The sequence below is a fragment of the Sorex araneus genome, chromosome X, assembly GCF_027595985.1.
Source record: "Sorex araneus isolate mSorAra2 chromosome X, mSorAra2.pri, whole genome shotgun sequence".
Lineage (NCBI taxonomy): Eukaryota > Metazoa > Chordata > Mammalia > Eulipotyphla > Soricidae > Sorex > Sorex araneus.
The window spans coordinates 359,289,822-359,308,852 of record NC_073313.1 but is presented as its reverse complement, the minus strand read 5'-3'; the positions used below and the strand labels follow the sequence as shown (position 1 = coordinate 359,308,852).

At 38.9% G+C, this 19,031-nt stretch overlaps 1 protein-coding gene across 11 annotated transcripts in view; it reads right to left on the bottom strand.

Annotated features, from left to right (window-relative positions):
- NCOA1 (nuclear receptor coactivator 1) overlaps nt 1-19,031 on the bottom strand; it is a 216,641-nt gene that overhangs the window by 49,278 nt on the left and 148,332 nt on the right. For all 11 annotated transcript variants that reach the window (XM_055122558.1, XM_055122563.1, XM_055122564.1 and 8 more), the window contains exons 10-13: nt 18,445-18,540; nt 13,062-13,202; nt 3,685-3,832; nt 1,141-2,458 (exon numbers count right to left, since the gene is read on the bottom strand). In XM_055122558.1, coding sequence (XP_054978533.1) covers nt 1,141-2,458; nt 3,685-3,832; nt 13,062-13,202; nt 18,445-18,540 — 1,703 coding nt within the window. The remainder of the gene's footprint in view (nt 1-1,140; nt 2,459-3,684; nt 3,833-13,061; nt 13,203-18,444; nt 18,541-19,031) is intronic.

Sequence of the window (19,031 nt, the reverse complement as noted above, 5' to 3'; positions counted from 1 at the left end):
CTGCGAGGATGCTTAGAAGGGACATGGCTTAGCCCAGAAAGGCAAGGGTTTCTGTGTTCGAGCATGCAGTCTGCCTGTGGGAAAAGGGTTCGCTGAGAAGAGGGCAGAAATCAAGCTGGTTCAATAAACCAAAGGCCCTCTTCAAATTAAGAATGGATCTTGTTTCATGATGGGGACTTATTAATAACCTACTTTGTAAATTCATTTATACTGTTTCATGGAAGTCCACATTCTGCCTAAATAACTTATCTGTAAGCTCCTGGAGGAAAGGATCATATTTTGTTTTACTTGAACTCAGAGTGCATAAGCAATTAATCAATAAATAAAACTGGTGTATATTAGTTCCCCCCCCCCCCCCAACTTCCTAAACTAAACCCAGGCTCCTAGTCCATAGCAAGCAATGTGAAAGTGTCTTCTGATTCACTTCAGGTTCAAAGCATATACCCTTCTATCTACAGTGCTCACGTCTCTAGTCTCTGATGAGTCTAGAAGGAAAACAATGAAAAGGAAATCAGACGAGAAGGAAAACAATGCTAGAAAATGCTTTCGAGCATTTGATTTCGAAGAAAATTAGCAAACCAAGCAAAACCAGGCATCTCATGCCCCTCCTTACGTTTCTTTCCCATTCTGCTATACTTTTGTTTCCCACACTTAGCAATTTCCACCGGAGCTCTCATGGGAACTTCTCCAAAATACAGACTCCTGGGTTCCATTCTCAGAAAGCATAATTTAATAGGTAGGTTTGGGAGGAGGAGACAGAAAAAAAAAACAAAACAAAAATGGTGTGAAGGGTATAGCTCAATGGCAGAGGTACAACCTTGGATGATAGAGGTCCTGGATCTGATTAGTCAATTAAAATTGACAAAGATGTGAATGCCTACTTTAGAAAAATGAAAGGAACTTAGACTTTCATAGAGTGCCACATTAATATTGTAGTCTCTGAACATTCTGAAAAGAGACAATGAGGGCATCCTGAGATTTTTTTCACCAGTCAATACCGACCTTTTAATATATGTCCATTAAACAGGAGAAGACAAAGAGCGCCGATCCAAATCTAGTCTTTGAAGTAAAATGAGTGAAAAAGAAGCAATATTTAGATACGTCTGATACGTTCATTCCGTGAAGTAAGGAATTACGCACCTGGCTCTGGGACTCCAGTTTAATTTCTTCCGGGGCAGGTTTGGGCATGGGGGCTGGGTTCGTGTTACACGGATCCATCTGTTCTTTCTTTTCCACTTTCACCTTAACATCATCCAGGCTCAGGTTAGGGGTTGATCGTAAATCTTTTTCATCTTTATCTAAAAGGTAGCGTAGGAGCTGGTGGTCTTTTGACTCTTTTTTCTTTGAAGTATCCAGTTCTAGCTTTATGTTGGAGTTCCCTGGCACCTGTCCGGCCACTGACACAGATGTGGACGCACTGTCTTTTTTCTCAGGCTCCACGGACAGAGTGGTGATATCCGAGGGACTCCCCTCCTGGAGGAGCCGGTGCAGAATTTTGTGTCTCTCTGTCAGGGAGCTGTGAGAGGAGGGGCAGGACCCCCCCGAAGAGTTAGAGGAGGCCGAGCTGGAGGTGCCTGTGCAAGACAGTACTTCCTTGCAGCTTGCGTCTCTGTCGGCATGCCTTAACTGCTGCTCCGCAGTTGTTGTCAGCAGCTGCACTAGCTTGTGGCTGGTTTGAGAGTATTTATTGTCTCCATCAGAGAGTCTGTCATTGTTATGCAGAAGCCCGGAATCCAGAGGTTTGCCATCGCTGGAGCTGTTGTCAGACTGAATCATTTCATTTAAAATGGATGTAATCTCTTTGTTGTCTTTGGACTCAGCTTTTGCTGGCTGTATATTTAATCGGCTAGGTGAGTTCTGTGAGCTCATCTGCCTCAGGACTGGAGAATTGGCAGAGAAGCCCACAGAGTTATTGGGTCCTTCATTCATACTCTGCAGAGATGTTACCGGGATGTTTGGATAGGATCGGTTACTATTATTACAGGCAGTATTTGTCATGCCGACGGGGGAGCTTAATGTTGGAATATTGGGAGGAAACGAATTGTTTGGCATCCTGGGTCTTGTCAATCCAGAACTAACTTGTCTCCTTGGAGACATGAACGGTGTGAGGGATACTCCTGTACCTTCCATAGGAGAGTTGTTGAGGGGCAAAGAGGGGTTAGTGCTCTGGGAACTGGCCTGCCCCTGGTTTAAGGCAACACTGGCTACAATCTGGTTTCCCGGTGAGCATCCAAAACTTCCTTGGCTGTTGCTAGAATTACTGTGACTGCTGCTATGGAGATCTGAACCCTGCTGGCGGGTCACTCTGGTGGACACCATGTTGCTGTTAGATGACGGCACTGTGGGTGGACGGGCCACACCATGAGCGGGAGAGATAGCAGGATTGACAGAGGGGTTTACTCGGGGAATAGACATTCCAGAATTAGTGTCATCTTGAGGAGAAAGCCCACTGTGTTCCCTGGAAAAGGGGGAGACATTATTATTTCAACATCTTCACTGATTTCTACTGAAGTATTTATGAGTTTTATTATATTCATGGACCTCATTAATACTGCAAGCTATCAAGAAAGAGCTTCTGCATCACTTTAAAGAAAAACAGTAGACTGTTAGTGCTACTAGGAGATTCAAGCACCACTTAATAGGAAATAGTGCCTTTGGTTCCAGAAATTTGGTAATGGTTTGTTACATTTAAAAAAATAAACCTTTCTTGGCCTTCAGGAAAATCCAACATATGCCTTTTGACGTTTTCAAAATCGAATACAAATAACATTACAATAATACTGTTAGGTGGAAGAGAAAATTTCCACACCTCTGTTTACTCATGACTCCTATTTAAGTCTTTAAGTTACAGCTTTTAAGTATTTCAACTCCAAAAAGAGGAAGACTGGGTAAGGAAAATACTATGTCCCTGATGCAAAAATTAAAAGGGGTGATATGCAGACATAGCAGATGTTTTTGAAAGAGAAATCACAATATGAAAAAAAGAACTGTGCTAATTCCACTCACAAGCATAAATTAAACTAAAATTAGAAAAAAACCAGAATACAGAATTCAGATTTTATCAAGTTCCTTACTCAAATCCATAATTATGATAACACATTTGTGACTGGTATTAACCATGTTCCAATAAGCAAATATATCAGATGAGGAAAAGATGAAGTGAGGAAAATGTCTTTGTTTTTGTTTAATGCTAAATTTTAATAGTTGTAAATGTACAGTTCTGAATAATTCATAGGACAAAAGAATGGTTTCATGAATCTACTATAAATACCAATAGAAAACACATTTAAAGGAGAACAAGAGGCAAAGATATTAAAAAATTTCAAGTTGATAGTTCAATGATTTATCGTCTGAGAAACTATCAAACTCAGGAGCCACAGAGTTTGCCTTAATGAAAATAATTTTAAAAATAACAATGTTAACAAACTTTGAAATCTTTTATAAGATCATAAGTTCAAATACGGAAAACTGTAAGCCTCACCTTTCCTTACTCCCTCAACAAGACTAGTGTTCGATGACAAAACTATAAAACCCAGTATCGATATATTATTGATTATTACTCATTATACTAGTTTAATGCCTAATCTGGAAATTGTTTTCCATCCAGCAAGAGTATAAAAATGTTTCTCCAAGAAGAGATATGTGAACTGGCTTATTTCATGAAGCTCTCCAAATAAGAAGTACCTGTCGATGATATGAATTCCCATGATGAAAGGCTGCATGTCTGGACTTTGAGGGTAGCAAAGTTTACACTTGGTGTGGGCGCTAAGCATTGTCCCATCATTCAATATGAATCTATAGGATGGGCTGGAGGCAGTGCCACGAGTCATCACTGTTTCAAACAAAAGAGAAACCTAGTTAAAATTCTGACACTTATATTTAGGGGAAGGGAGAGTTACCAAGCCTTATTTCTACCTGCCATCACGCTGAAAATGCCCTCCCAACTGCTACTTGCTCACACTCAAAGGATAGTTCAGACAAAGCAAATATCTGAGGGGGAAAGTTATTCCAGTGAAATACACCACATGATGACAAGTTTTAATTTAGTCCTACTTGAATGGGTGCCTCCACACATAACTTATTATTACAAAGAATAACTGCAAACTAGGGTGGGGGTGGAAATGATCCTTAATCTTTCCTTAAAATGGGGAAGCCCACTAAAAATACCAGAAGTAAGCTTCTCCACTTTCACTGGATTATCTCTAAAAAATTTTTTTTTGCTGGCTGTTTTATTTTTAATAACAGCTTTGAGATATAATTTACATACTTTAACATTCAGCCTCTAATCTTGATTAATCTATAGAGTTCCTCAACCAAAATTAAAATTTAATCTTCACTGAGGAATGTGAATCATTAATGTTTCACTTGACAAACAGTATTTGGATTATTTTAAATATTTGAATATAGTTTGAGTAAATTATGGCAAGGCCAATTATTCCCAACATAAAGAATAAAAACTACATTAAGGCAGTCAAATCACTATTTAAACATGATTTATTTTTGCCTTGTACATTAGTAACAGCAGAAAAAAATCCAATTAAACATGTAAGGCTGTACCAGAATACAAAGTAAGACAATGTTATCAAAATTTTAGTAATATATTAGACTTTTAAAAGAAATATCTAATATAGACTCAGCTATACCAGGCTAAAAAATCTTACCTACCAAACATAAGGATTACTACTACAAATGACTATTATAATTTTGTCTATAATAATTTTTAGAACTATTTTTCAAAGACAGAAAGGGCTTCAATTAAATAATTTTCGGAACTATGCACTAAATAGAAGATATACTCTATCTTATTGTTTTGTTTATACAGTATAAACTGGAGAGGGTACAATCAACTATAAATCTACACCGTATGTAAATTTGCCTAAGTACCAAAATTAGAACATAAACTTGATTGAAAAGATTAAGATTAATGCCCAATAAACACATTCCTTACCCCTCTGGCATTTTCAGCCAAATAACTGACACATTTACTAAATATTAACACATGGACACATTAGTATCTAAAGAAACACTGAAAGGTCAAGAAGTCTTTAACAGAAATTGAAATCCTTGTGTCAGGATATAAGAAAATGTCTGCTATACCAAAACCTCTAAAAATATGGACCACTGTTAACATCTTTTTAACAATGTATTTTGAAGATTACAACTATAAGAAAAAGTTAGCATTTTAAAGTAAACTATTAAGCTGGGAGAGTGATAAAATTTAAGCTATATAAAGGGCTAGGCAAGACACAATAAGTTCATGTTATTTAGCTTAGCTATCTGTCATTCCTCATTGCTGTTGAAGGTTCTTTAAAAATCTCTTCATTGCAACAGAAAACTGCTGGATGCTGGGGTCTTCACCACTGGGCCATATTATGTAAAAGGGAGCCAGTGTTCACATATAGTTATTTAAATTTAAAATAAAATTGAGGGGCCAGAAGGTGCTTGCCTTGTATGTGGCCGACTCCGGTTTGCCCCAACATCCCAAATGGCTCCTGAGCATCACCGGGAGTGATCCCTGAGTAAGCCCTAAGAAATGCTGGTTGTGGCCCCAGAGTCAAAATAAATAAATGAAAATTAAAAATCAGTTCCTCAGTTACATGAGACATAATTCAACAAAAAGCTGCATGTGGCTGGTGACCACCATACTAAAGACAAAGCTCTATACAATTTGATTTCAGCGTCCATTTCCAATACTATTTCTTATTACTTCCTAAAGTTTCTCTTATGTCTTTTGGAGCAGGGGGTAGATAACACTTTGCACATTTTTCATCATCGGCTGGAATAAATACAGGGCTATAGTGTACGGCAACACTGTGTTCCATTCTAGTCTTCTACTTTGAGGTGAATTTTGTACTTTATTTTGCATAGAATATTATCCAACGAGCAATGATGATTGAAATTCAACTTGAATCTCATCTAAACAGATTAATATTTACTTATGAATAAATATTCATTTACAATAACCTTAAAGAATGTTATCAAATGCTTACGCTATATCCCAATTTGTACTGTTATTATTATTATTTTTTTTGCTTTTTTGGGTCACACCTGGCGATGCACAGGGGTTACTCCTGGCTCTGCACTCAGGAATTACCCCTGGCGGTGCTCAGGGGACCATATGGGATGCTGGGATTTGAACCTGGGTCGACCGCGTGCAAGGCAAACGCCCTACCCGCTGTGCTATCTCTCCAGCCCCCCCAATTTGTACTGTTATTTACTTATTTATTTATTTTTTGCTTTTTGGGTCACACTTGGCGATGCTCAGGGGTTACTCCTGGCTCTGCACTCAGGAGTTACCCCTGGCGGTGCTCAGGGGACCATATGAAATGCTGGGAACCGAACCCGGATCGGCTGCGTGCAAGGCAAACACCCTACCCGCTGTGCTATCGCTCCAGCCCCTGTACTGTTATTTTTAAGTGAACCTAGATTTACTTTTATGATGAAAATTAACAGAAAAAACTTCTTGATTTATTGACAAGCAGTATAAAACGAGAAAGAACTAGGAACCCAGGTTCTGTGGATTACAGAAACATCACCTGTCCTCCTTTGGCATTAAGCTGCCTTCACATGTACAACCATATTTAAATTAGTAAAAAACACTAAGTTTTAAAGTTAGGTTATTTACTTTGGACAATAACGTGTGTATAATACTGTGTGTAATAAGACTTTGAAAAAAAGAAGTCCGTGTTATAATGAAATTTCAAATTTCAAGTAACTAGAACCTAACTAAGACTATTGGATATGCCAAAAACAGTAACAATAAGTCTCTCAATGAGAGACGTTACTGGTGCCCTCTCGAACAAATCGATGAGAAACGGGATGACAGTGACAGTGACAACTAATACTATGCAGGTAATTAAGATTTTCCCAGTGCTCAGCTATTCAGATAAGGTCAGTGGCGGGGGGTGGGGGGAGCTGGAGCAATAGCATAGCGGGTAGGGCGTTTGACTTCCCAGTATCCCATACTGTCCCCGGAGCACCACCAGGACTAATTCCCGAGTGCATGAGCCAGGAGGAACCCCTGTGCATTGCTGGGTGTGATGCCACAAAAAAAAAAAAAAAAAAAAAAAAAGGTCATTAGGAAGATAGCACAGGCTTCTCTTTCAAGCCCCTGCTCCTGGAACAAGCAGGCTTCTTGCCTTTTTTCCACTTTGGAGAAGCCCGGGTTTTTGCTTCCTTTCCCTTCAAGTCTCTCGGAGTAAATTTCACTCAATAGAAACTATCTTGCTTTACTAGAAAGACAACAGAGATCAATGAAAAGAGTAGGTGACTACAAGTTTAGGACTTAATAATGCAAATTAGCCATTATCCTTCACCATTAAAATGAAGCCAGTTTGCTGTGAGATAATATCTAGCATGGAACCTCATGCCTAGCAGGCACTAAATAAACGGTTCCTGAATAAACACTAGAGGGAAAAAACAAGCAGTTTTCAAAATACCTAAATCTAGAATTCACATCCCATTCATCCAAACCTTAAATACCAATACCTTCAAACCTGCATAATAATCACTAATTTCTCAATAATAATTGATAATTTGTCAACGATATTCTGAATTCAGATATATGAGAGTTATAATCCTTACAGACGTAGTTGGATAAAACACTGCTGTGTGCATCAAATTATTCCTATAAGAGGGTTTAAATTAGTGAATGTTTGGGGGGGGTGCCTGGGAGGGAAGGAAGCACCTCAGCAAGGCCAGTGCTCTACTACTGAGCCATGTCCTAAGGCCTTAGCCCTTATGTCAGTTTTATGATTTACAAAATTATCTGGAATCCCATCTTAATCATAGGTTTTTGCATTTCTTTTCTTTCATCTATTTTTACCAGGTATATATTGCCAGCTGGTATTTTGATACCTCAGTCCTCTACCCATTTCTAAAATCTTTAGAAGGCTTAGTGGAGGGATTTTATTGATGTGGCATTACTGATAACCCATAAATCTTTTAAAGAATCTTTCATATTAAAACTGTTTTTGTTTTTCCTCAGATAAGGCCTCAACAGAACTACATGGCAAAGGAAATAAAGGTTTCTTTCTTCTTTTTTTTCTTTTTGGGTCACACCCTGCAATGCACTGGGGTTACTCCTGGCTCATGCACTCAGGAATTACACCTGGCGGAGCTCGGGGAACCATATGGGATACTGGGAATTGAATCCGGGTCGGCTGCGTGCAAGGCAAATACCCTAGCTGCCATGCTGTCACCCCAGCCCCAGAAATGAAGTTTTCTTAAGCATAGGTGTAGAGTATTAGGGCTTTTGGCTCAGTATCAGTGAGATAAAACCAATAAACATGACTGACTGATGTTCCTAAATGAGCAGGTATAAAATGTGGGGCAGGGTATCTGGAGCCAACAGTGACAGAAATTTCTTTCTTTCTTCTTCTTTTTTTTTTTTTTAATATAACCCTAGATATATTCCGAAAGAATACATCTTAAAACAAATTTAAGGGAAAAAAATACTCTTAGTTGCTCTAAGATTTCAATTACCAAAGAGTAAATTCTGTTCAATTATTAAACTTTTTGAAAAAGTGAGAAAATAAACTCCATTTAACATTTCTGAATGAAGTTTGGCATAAAAAGACTTTCAGTTAGCCCTGTTATATGGGCTGTGGAATTAATATATTATACAAATCTCAAAGAACATTATGGTTAATCATTATCTATAGGTACTTATGTTTTATGGCAATGCTTATAAATGTATTGACTCTAAATTTACATCTCATGATCTTTCTAATAAAAACAATGTTGTTTTATGGTTAAGATAGTAGAGAAATGAACAAATATTAAGTAAAGTCATTTATAATACTATCAAATATAGCAGTTAACATTTTGCTAAGCTTGAAGAACTGGACAAATATTCAAGAGTGAGATCATATTATAAATTCTGTGCTCAATTTCTTAGCATACTTTTTAATATAGCAAAATTATCATGGGTATCTTTTAAGGACAAGAAAGAATGTTTCATCATTAATATTAATTTAAAATTCCACAACCTCTTCTAGATTATCAATATTTCCCAGATTACTAATCTCTGTAAGTGCTTTTCTGGTGTATTTCTCCTGTGCTACAGGAAAAAGGTACTGAAAAATACATCAGAGATGAACAAGCACATTTACTATAGAAGTTTCTAGAAGCTCAAATCTTTTCTTCCTCAAAATTTTATTTGAAACTTGAGTATCTTAAATATGTCTTATGAACTCCCAGTGGGTTCTGGAATCACTCTGAAAACCGTACAAAGCATCAAACACAAATTATAACTATTAGTATTATCCGAAACCAAGATTTCTGTTTTTCAAATTTATCTGTAGGCTGTAAACTCTGATTCAGCTCAGTAGTGTGGGAGGTGTCCAGAAATCTGCTTTCACAACAGTTCTAGATGAATCTTAGGGATGTTTTTTGCGTCATACCTGGCAATGCCCAGGGGTTACTTCTGGCTCTGCACTCAGGAATTACTCCTGGGGGTACTTGGGGGATGATATGGGATGCTGGGAATTGAATCTGGGTCGGCTGCATGCAAGGCAAACACCCTACCCGCTGTGTTATTGCTCCAGCCCTTTCTTAGCGATCTTTGAGAAAGGGTATAGCCTAGACTATATTGAAAACAATGGCTCTAGGGGTTGGGAAGACGGTAGAAGAGCCCCAGAACCACAGGGTTCTGCAGCATTTCTGGAGGCAGCCTTGAAGGCTCTAAGCATTAGTTCACACAAAAATCTCTCAAAGAGGGGCTGGAGTGATAGCACAGTGTGTAGGGCATTTGCCTTGCACGCAGCCGACCCGGGTTCGATTCTCAGCATCCCATATGGTTCCCTGAGCACTTCCAGGGGTAATTCCTGAGTGCAGAGCCAGGAATAACTCCTGTGCATCGCCAGGTGTGACTGAAAAGAAAAAAAAAATCTCTCAAAGAGGCTCTCTGGTTTCCTGAGTACCACTTGAAGACGTCTTACCCACTTTAACTAAAACAATGATTCTGAATAGAATAAAACCTTGGCACCCTTTATACACCTGCACAATTTTTCAAATAGGACATTTAGAAATAAAGAATGGAGAAAGATGTTCATTCTATTTCTTTACTAATTTGTTTCTTTGCTAACTAGTTTCCCTTCATATGTGACATATATATATATATATATATATATATACACACACTTATAAATTTTAGTCTCACAAAGTTTAGAATGCCTTATTCTCATTGTTCTATAGTCCAAGGTATATTTTTATAACTTTTTTTGTAATTTTAAAAGTGTTTATAAGTATTTCTTAATTTAAGGTATCTTATTTATTCACCGTTCTACCTTACTTTCATTGATTTCTAACTTGTGTCTACTGGTCAGATAATAATCCATATGATTTTTATCTTTTTAAAGTTTATTGACTTGTATGATGGCTCAAGAATGCAATCTATCGTAATAAGTATAATCATAAGTATTGAAAAAATGTGGGTGCAGATATTCAGTATAAAGTCCTATTTTAATTCAGTTCTGTATTAGTTCACCAAAAGGTAATGGATAGGGCTTTTTGGATCTTCCATGGAGAGAGAGAGAAGAGAGACAGAGAGAGAAAGAGAGTGTGTGTGGGGGCAGGCTAGGGAGTGGGGGCCGACACCTGACGGTGCTAGATGTTCACAGCTTGGATGATCACGCAGAGCCAGTGGTCATGCCCAGGGATCCTGCGTACACACATGTGCTTCATCCAGCCCTTTAAGCTATTTCTTGGCCCTGCTCAATGTTTTTACCTATATTTTTCCTACTTCATCATTGCTGACAGAAACATTCAAATCTCCAAGTGTGATTGTGGAACTACTTCCGATGTTAATCATTACATTTGAATAAATCTATCTTATGCAGAATTCTATTGGTTTAGAATTACGTACTTTAATCTGTGGCTTACATGGATGAGAATCTGGCCATTTAGATGAGATCATCTAGATCTTCTCTGCCTTGGTGGGATGTATATAAATTGCATATTAAAATCAAAACCTTTTAAGTGAAGCCTTTTGGAGGCTGAATTTACAAAGTTAAGGGGGAAAATCAGAATATCAAATATATCAGCTTTTTAAGCAGTGAGTGGAAACAGAGCTTTGTCTTAATGTTATGCAAAACTCAAGTGCCGCCCTTGGAGGAGGGAGACGCAAAGTTTGTATCCACTGAATGCTGTTAGTTGCTTATTGCAATAATTTCCAAGCCTAACTACACTTCCAGATTGCCTGACTAAAAAAACAGATTCTTGATTCTATCTATCCACTTAAATACCACTCTGGGGATGGAAGCTGTCAAATCAAGGGCCTCTGGGAGTATTATTAGTCTGAGGGAAGCTGTTGAGAAGTAATAGGAGGGTCATATATATGGATTCCAGAAAAAAAAATTCACCTGTCTCTTCCATACATCATTAGGAAGCAGCTGACCTCAAAAGCAACAAAAGGAGTATCATCTATAAACCTAGGGAATCTACCATTATGGAAAAATGTAAAAATTAAGAAGGGCAACGAAAAATTAAAAAAAATATTTAAAAAATGAAACCCAGAATAGCATACAAAGAGACTCTTCTAAAGAAACAATTTATTGAGTTAGAGATAGTACAGCAAATAGGGTACTTGCCTACCATGCAGCTGACCTGGGTACAACCCCTTAAGCACCAGCAAGGAGTAATCCCTGCACAGAGAGCCAGGAAAAAACCCTGTGCACAGCCAGGGTCCCAATCACAAAAATAAGAATTTGAGGGGTAAGACAGATGCCTTAAGGGGCTGATGAGTACGTACTAAATTCAACTCCTGGCACCACATGATCACCAAAGCACCGCAGAGAGTAACTAGTCTCGGGACACACATGGGTGTGTTCCAAAACCAAGGTAACAAAAGAAGAAATGATTTACCCAGAGTTTGGAGAACAAATTACATTGGGAAAGGAACAGCTTATATTAGGCTACCAGAATTAGATGACAACATGTTAAAAATGCATTAAAACCCTTTAACTTTAAATCTCTGTACTTTCTAGCCTTAACTCTTAGATAACTTCCCTACGCCTCTGATGATACTGTTACGTTCCTGAAGGGCAATGTATTTGTTGGATATCCTCAGAAGACTATGACACAGCAGCAGCTATTAGATTATTCATTGGGGGCCATATGCAATGATACTCAGGGGCTATTTCCGGCTCTGTGCTTGGGCAGGAGGGTCATTCCTGGAGGTGCTCAGGAGACTGTGTGGTGCTGGGGATGTAACTTAGGGCACCCCATGCCAAGCATGTGCTCTAGACCTTTGAGCCATCTCCCCTGCACATTACATAGGTTTTTTAAAGTTTTTGCTTTTTTTGGGTCACACCCAGCGATGCTCAGGGGTTACTCCTCGCTCTACACTCAAGAGTTACTCCTGGTGGTGCTCAGGGACATATGGGATGCTGGGGATTGAACGCAGGTCGGCCACATGCAAGGCAAATGCCCTACCCGCTGTACTATCACTCCAGCCCCACATTACATAGGTTTTGACTTAAGATTTCGACCTGAGGAGATCAAGTACTGTAATAATCATGAAGCAAACTTGCAGGACAGATCTGCTCTATTACCCCAGAAACCCTATGGCCTGCTCTTGATCTGGGAACCATCTTCAAATGCCAGACAAAAATAATCACATCCTCTGAAGCTGTCCCTGATTCTCAGAGTTAACATCCATTTATTTTCTTCCTTGATTATACCTCGATTACAGCCTCAGCCACACAGATCATTAAGGCTGTCATGTCTTTTCCTGGTATATTTTGCGCTCCTTCAAACTGAAAGCCCTGCTTTGTCGGTAATCAGTATCCCTGCACATTATGGTGTTCTGTTTGTGGAGCATGTCTGCTGAATGAATGGAGAATGAATGAGTGAGTGACCACCACATGAGCTCCTGTCCTTAAAGTGTGCATCCCAAATTTCAGGATCCACTCATGAATTACTTTGCTTACCCATTTCTTCCTTTCCTAAAACATTACTGCAAAAACTAATTTGGAGAAAATACTTATCAAGCCATAAGTTACATATAAATCACTCTATATTAAGCAAAGTTAAGGAGAATAATTGAGAGACAACTTTACCTTCTTGAAAGAGTTGTCTGGCATATGATGATTCTCTGCCCTGAGGTTGGAAAAAAGCATAAATGCACTTTCTCACTAGATCTTCCCAGCCAGTTCTGCCAGCAGCTCTCAGGGAACTAGTATCAATGGAGATGATTTTACCTAAACAAAGAATGAAAAGTTTACATGTATGATATTCTCTTGATACAAATAATCCATATATATATATTTTTTGCATCACACCCAGCGATGCACAGGGCTCTGCACTCAGGAATTACCCCCGGCGGTGCTCAGGGGACCATATGGGATGCTGGGAATCAAACCTGGGTTGGCCTCGTGCAAGGCAAATGCCTTCCCTGCTGTGCTATCGCTCCAGCCCCCCAAGTAATCCATATATTAAAGCAACAACATCAAAGAAATATTCTGCTCTACTACAAAATGCTTAAAAGATAAAAATTTTTTGAAAGCATGATGAATTTTTACTGTACATGGTAGTAGAGAATATATCGGAGACATAATATAAAATTAATTTAGCCTTGCAATGTGTCATGTACTAGCAGATCATACTTTAAAATTTAACAGCTTGACCTGTAAGTCAACAACAGAGCACCTGCCTTGCATGCATGACTTCCTGGGTTTGAACTTCAACATCACCAAGAAAACAGAAAACAACTCCAGTCACTGAAGCCATACCATAAAAAACTGAAGGTAATGAGACTAACATGTTGCTTTCAGGATCTGTTCAGTACTAATGGCTGAACCACTTACTGGAGAGAGACAGAGATGAAATATATAATATATGGTACATGATTTTGGTTTAAATTAATTTTCAAATAACCAAATAAGGAGAATATGAGAGTGAGTCTTTCTTCTACCTCATCTTCAAATGTAGGCAACATCGTATTAAAGAGAAAATAAAGAATGAAGGCAACAAAAGTTAAATCAGAGAAAGATAAATGAGAACATTAAAGATTGCTAGCCAGGCAGGCTCTCTCATCAAGCCTGTGTTCTCCCTTGAACATGTATCTCGACTGTGTGTCTCTCTGTTTCTCTGCTTGCCTATGTCCACTGTGGAGAAGCCTGTATTCTCTCTTGAACACATACTTTTCTCTTTCTCTCCCCTCACATTTTTCTAAATAAATTTCAATAAAAACTATCTTGCTCCACAAACACACAAACACACACACACACACACACACACACACTGCCAAGCAATCTATATACAGAACATCTGTTTATAAAAAGGGGTAGTACCATCCTTGAACACATTTCCTAAATGGCCACGGAAGAATTCATGTAAGTAATTCTGTGTGTGTGTGTGTGTGTGTGTGTGTGTGTGTGTGTGTGTGTGTGTGTGTGTGTTTAGGTCACAACTGGCAGTGTTCGAGGTTTTTCCTGGCTCTGTACTCAGGAGTGACACTGGTGGTGCTTGAAGGATCAAGGATTCAAACTGGAGTTGGTGGGATATAAAGCAAGCCCCTCTGTTTTTGTTTGTTTGTTTTTGGGCCACACCTGGTGAAACTCAGCCACTCCTGGCTCTGCACTCAGGATCACTCCTGGTGTTGCTAGGGGAAGTTACAGGATGTTGGGATCAAACTAAGGTTGGGCACATGCAGGGCAAACACTCTACCTGCAGTTCTATCACTCTGGCCCCCTAAAGGAGGCTCCTTAATACCTATACTCCCCCCCCCACCCCAAGTTATTGCTTAAACAATTAGGGTCAATTAATTATGTTTAAATTCCTATGCTCTACTTTCTATTTTTAATGCAACCTTATGTTCACACAAAACAATAAGGTAAGATATATACATAGAAAACACACATAATTTAAAGGATTATGGGGTGTGGGGGGGATGGGAGGTATACTGGGGTTTTTGGTGGTGGAATATGGGCACTGGCGAAGGGACAGGTGTTTGAGCATTGTATAACTGAGACATAAGCCTGAAAACTTTTTAACTTTCCACATGGTGATTTAATAAAATAAATAAATTAAAAAAAAAGAAACTTTCAAGAGAAAAAAAAAAGAAAACCTCCAAGTCTTCTATTGATTTTCAGAACTTGTACATTACCAACACCATTTCATTAGTGTGAACCCTCATCTGTCACATCCCTCTGCTTCTCATAATCTTCAGTGGGCACCCAAATAATTCCCAGTTTTTTGTCATGATAATCAAGTTGCTAAGAACATCTTTTGCTTTCCACAGTGCATGTGAATATGTAGGAACAGAACTGCAGGGTAATAGGTGATGTGACTGCCCAATGATATGATATTAAACCCACAGGTAGAGGTTCATCGAATCCTACAGCCTCTCTATCACTTTATTATCTGGATTTTTTCACTGTATCACTGTCACTATCATCCCACTGTTTGTCGATTTACTTGAGTGGGCACCAGTAACGTCTATTCCTCCCAGTCCTGAGATTTTAGCGGCCTCTCCTTACTCATCTTTCCCAACAATTGGAGGCAGAGCCTCGAAAGCTGGATTCCTTATTTTTCAAAATTAGTAGGTGAAAAAGGCTATGGTCTAAATGGGTTCTTTCCCAGTTAATGAGGTAAAGTATTTCACATGTTTATTTACTACCCATGTTTCTTCTTCCTTACATGGCTGGTACTTTTTTCCTAGTCTTCCATTTTCTCACTATGTCTCCACATTTTAATTTTATTTATTATTTTTATTGGGTTTTTTTTTTGTGTGTGTGTCTCCACATTTTTAAAAGAGGGGTCACACCCAGCTAGAAGCCGCAGGATATTCCCAGTGGTGCTGGGGGACAGAGGATGGGGAGGCACCAGGGCCACACCTGGTTGTGGGGCTGAAGAATTTGATCCTGGGGACCAAACTCAAGGCTCTGCATAGGCTTGGCATGTGCCTGGTCTCTCTGTGGCCTCATGCATCCTTAAAAGCAGTGAGGCTGGGGGCGCAGCCCTGTAGTCAGCATCTGACTTGCATGTGTAAGACACTAGGTTCGACCCCAGTACCATCCTCCTCCCCATTCCAAAAGAAAGGCAGTGATTAAGGGAGGTATGTGTGTGCACATGCTTCTTCACATCTGAGTATGTGTCCGTGTCAGTCTTGGACCACAAGAGACCTAGAGTGTGAAACTATGGGAGAAATTAGAGGGAAGAAAACTGACAAAATTGTCTGCAATGGTAACAAAATGGCAAATACAATGAAAATGAGAGAAAAAGAGACACATGTGTTCGAGAGAGAGAGAGAGAGAGAGAGAGAGAGAGAGAGAGAGAGAGAGAGAGAGAGAGAGAGAGAGAGAAGAGAGAGAGAAGAAGATGAGAGAGAGAGACAGAGAGACAGAGAGGGGGGTGTTGGCTACTGTTTGTGTAGTAAATTGTGTAGAGAAATACCCTTGTAAAGTGCTTAAGGGTGATGGAAGATAAATCCTTCTGGACCTGGGCCACCAGATGTCTGTACTCAGTGATTAGATGCTCAGCTTTGGAGAAGTCACCATTCTGACATGTGTAAGATGACAAACTGGATTTTATCATCTCTGAGCTACCCTTTAGATTCATAGTCAGCTGATGACCCAGAGCCCAATATTTCATGTTTATAGCTTTATCTGGCCTTTGAGTCATACTGACGGTGCTCAGGGATCACTCCTCTAGGTGTTTAGGGGCCACATAGTGCTAGAGTTCAAATGTGGGGCTTCCACATGCAAAGTATGTTCTCCAACCCTTTGAGCAATCTCCCTGGGCTAATTTTTATTTACTTTTGGGCCACACCTCACTGTACTTAGGAACTATTCCTGGATCCAATGCTTCCGAGTTGCAACTGGCACTGTGTGGGAAACTATGATATCAGGGACCATATCTAGGTCCCCTACATGCAAGGCATTTACCATGTGCTTCAGGCAATATAGATTATAATAAAGCATACTTAATATGTTATTGCTGGGTGGGACCTTGGTCAGAAATAAAACTAACAGTGATACTCTGTTCCTACAGGACCATGAAACATGCAGTCTTTTAAAGACACAATGAAATTTGGGACTAAATTTGTAGAATGTAATATAAAGAAAAGATGAAACCACATCCCTAATGGCCCTCTCAGTGCTCAGGACTCTCGCTGCCTGCTTGTCTTCTGTGACCTGACCATCACCCATCTCAGCAGGGCTCTGTCTGCCATCTCACAGCCCTGGTTTGATTTTATTGATATAAAAGACAGTTTTATTTTTTCAAAGGACTCTTTTCCTCTTTCCAGTAACATTTTTGGTTTTCATTCAGGATTTATGAAAAATTGTCAGTGCTTTTTACTGATGGACAAAGGAAAGGAATGTGACAGCGAATGTGGCCGGCTGAGAAGAGGCAGGAAAGAAACGGATGGAAACTGATCCCCACACCCGCAGGGGCCGCGCTCCAGGATCCTAGCCACTCTCTTTATCCCGTGATTTGTGCTAATTTATCTCCATGTGCTCTTTAGTAAGAGAAGTTGGGTGTTTATCTTTAGAAACATAGGAACCGTCAGCTATTCTGACTATTCTGACAGGATGTATAAATAATGGGAAAGGTAAAAAAGTAAAACAAAACTTTCAAAAAGAATAAAATTGAGTAGAAATTATTTTTAAAATGCTAACCTCTAAAAATATAGTTCAAGTTATCCACATTTTAAAATTAGAGATGTAAGTTATACATATATACCTAATAATAAGTGAAAATAATACATGAGAAATAATTAAATTAGATCTCCAGACATGATGAGATGCCTTCTCTGTTCACTTTTTGTTTTTGGGTGACACCTGTAATGCTCGGGGGTTACTCTTGGCATTGCACTCAATTACTCCTGGAAGTGCTTACGGGTCTGTATGGGTGCCAGGGATTGAACCCTGGTCAGCTTGTGAAAGGCAAGTGCCCTACCCGCTGTATTACTGCTCCAATTTAGTCTCCATTCAACTTTTGCTAAACACCTCATACTTTCTCAACAATAAAATAGACCATAATCTATAATTGCGTCACTGCTTTTTGCCTACCCTAAGCAATCTCACACAAAGTGGCAAGTACTTCTAAGCACTCAGTAAGAATGTGCTGAATACATTTAAAGAAAAAGGAAAGCATATCAAACACCTGAAACATATCAAAACCACCATATTTACATTCATCTATAAATACATTTTATATAAATCACTGAACTGAAATTATTTTCCATGATTATTAGAGAATTTATAACCAAAACCATAATAGGTATGTGAATACTTTCAACTATCTTATATACTTAGTATCTTGCCCGTGGCAATGTTTAAAAAATCTAAAATGCACAAGATCACCATCTAAGGTGTTTTCTGTACAAACTAGTGAGCAGAAGAAACTCAGAATAAAAGCAGATTTTTTTTCACAGTTAATTTGAAAGATATTGTCACATTTCATACTGATTGAGCATTCTGAATGTGCAATTGGTACCTGTAGTATCTTGCTTGGTCATAAAGGATTCGACACTGGTGATGGCTGGAGGCCGAGGTAACCGCCGCGCGATACAAATCAAACATGACTGGAAATCTACCAAAGTCGAGAAGGGGAAAATGAAGGGAGGAAAGAGAACAGAAAAGGGTTCAAATCTATCATCAAGGTTTTTACAAAAATGCATGTAACATTTTCAGCATCACAATGATCTGATAGTACAATACTAGAAATAAAATTTCTGGCAACCCAACACTGGCAGTTCTAGGTAGGAACAAATGAACCCTTCTCAGTGAATGCTCTCACATAAATTAGAGGAGACTGATAGAGTTCATGTACTGAGATAAAACAATTTAAAGTAGTATTTTTGGTTAGACTTAAGGAATACCGTGAGTTGTTATATACGTATGTATATATATGTATGTGTGTGCGTGTAAACAGTATATAATCAGTTTACTATGCTCACCAGTACTTAATGGCTTCTAAAGTCACTCTATAATGACTCTGCAGATAATAACTACCATGACAGAAAAAGGACAATGAACTACTCTGAACCAGCATTATTTTGGTTTTAACAGAGGACTTACTGT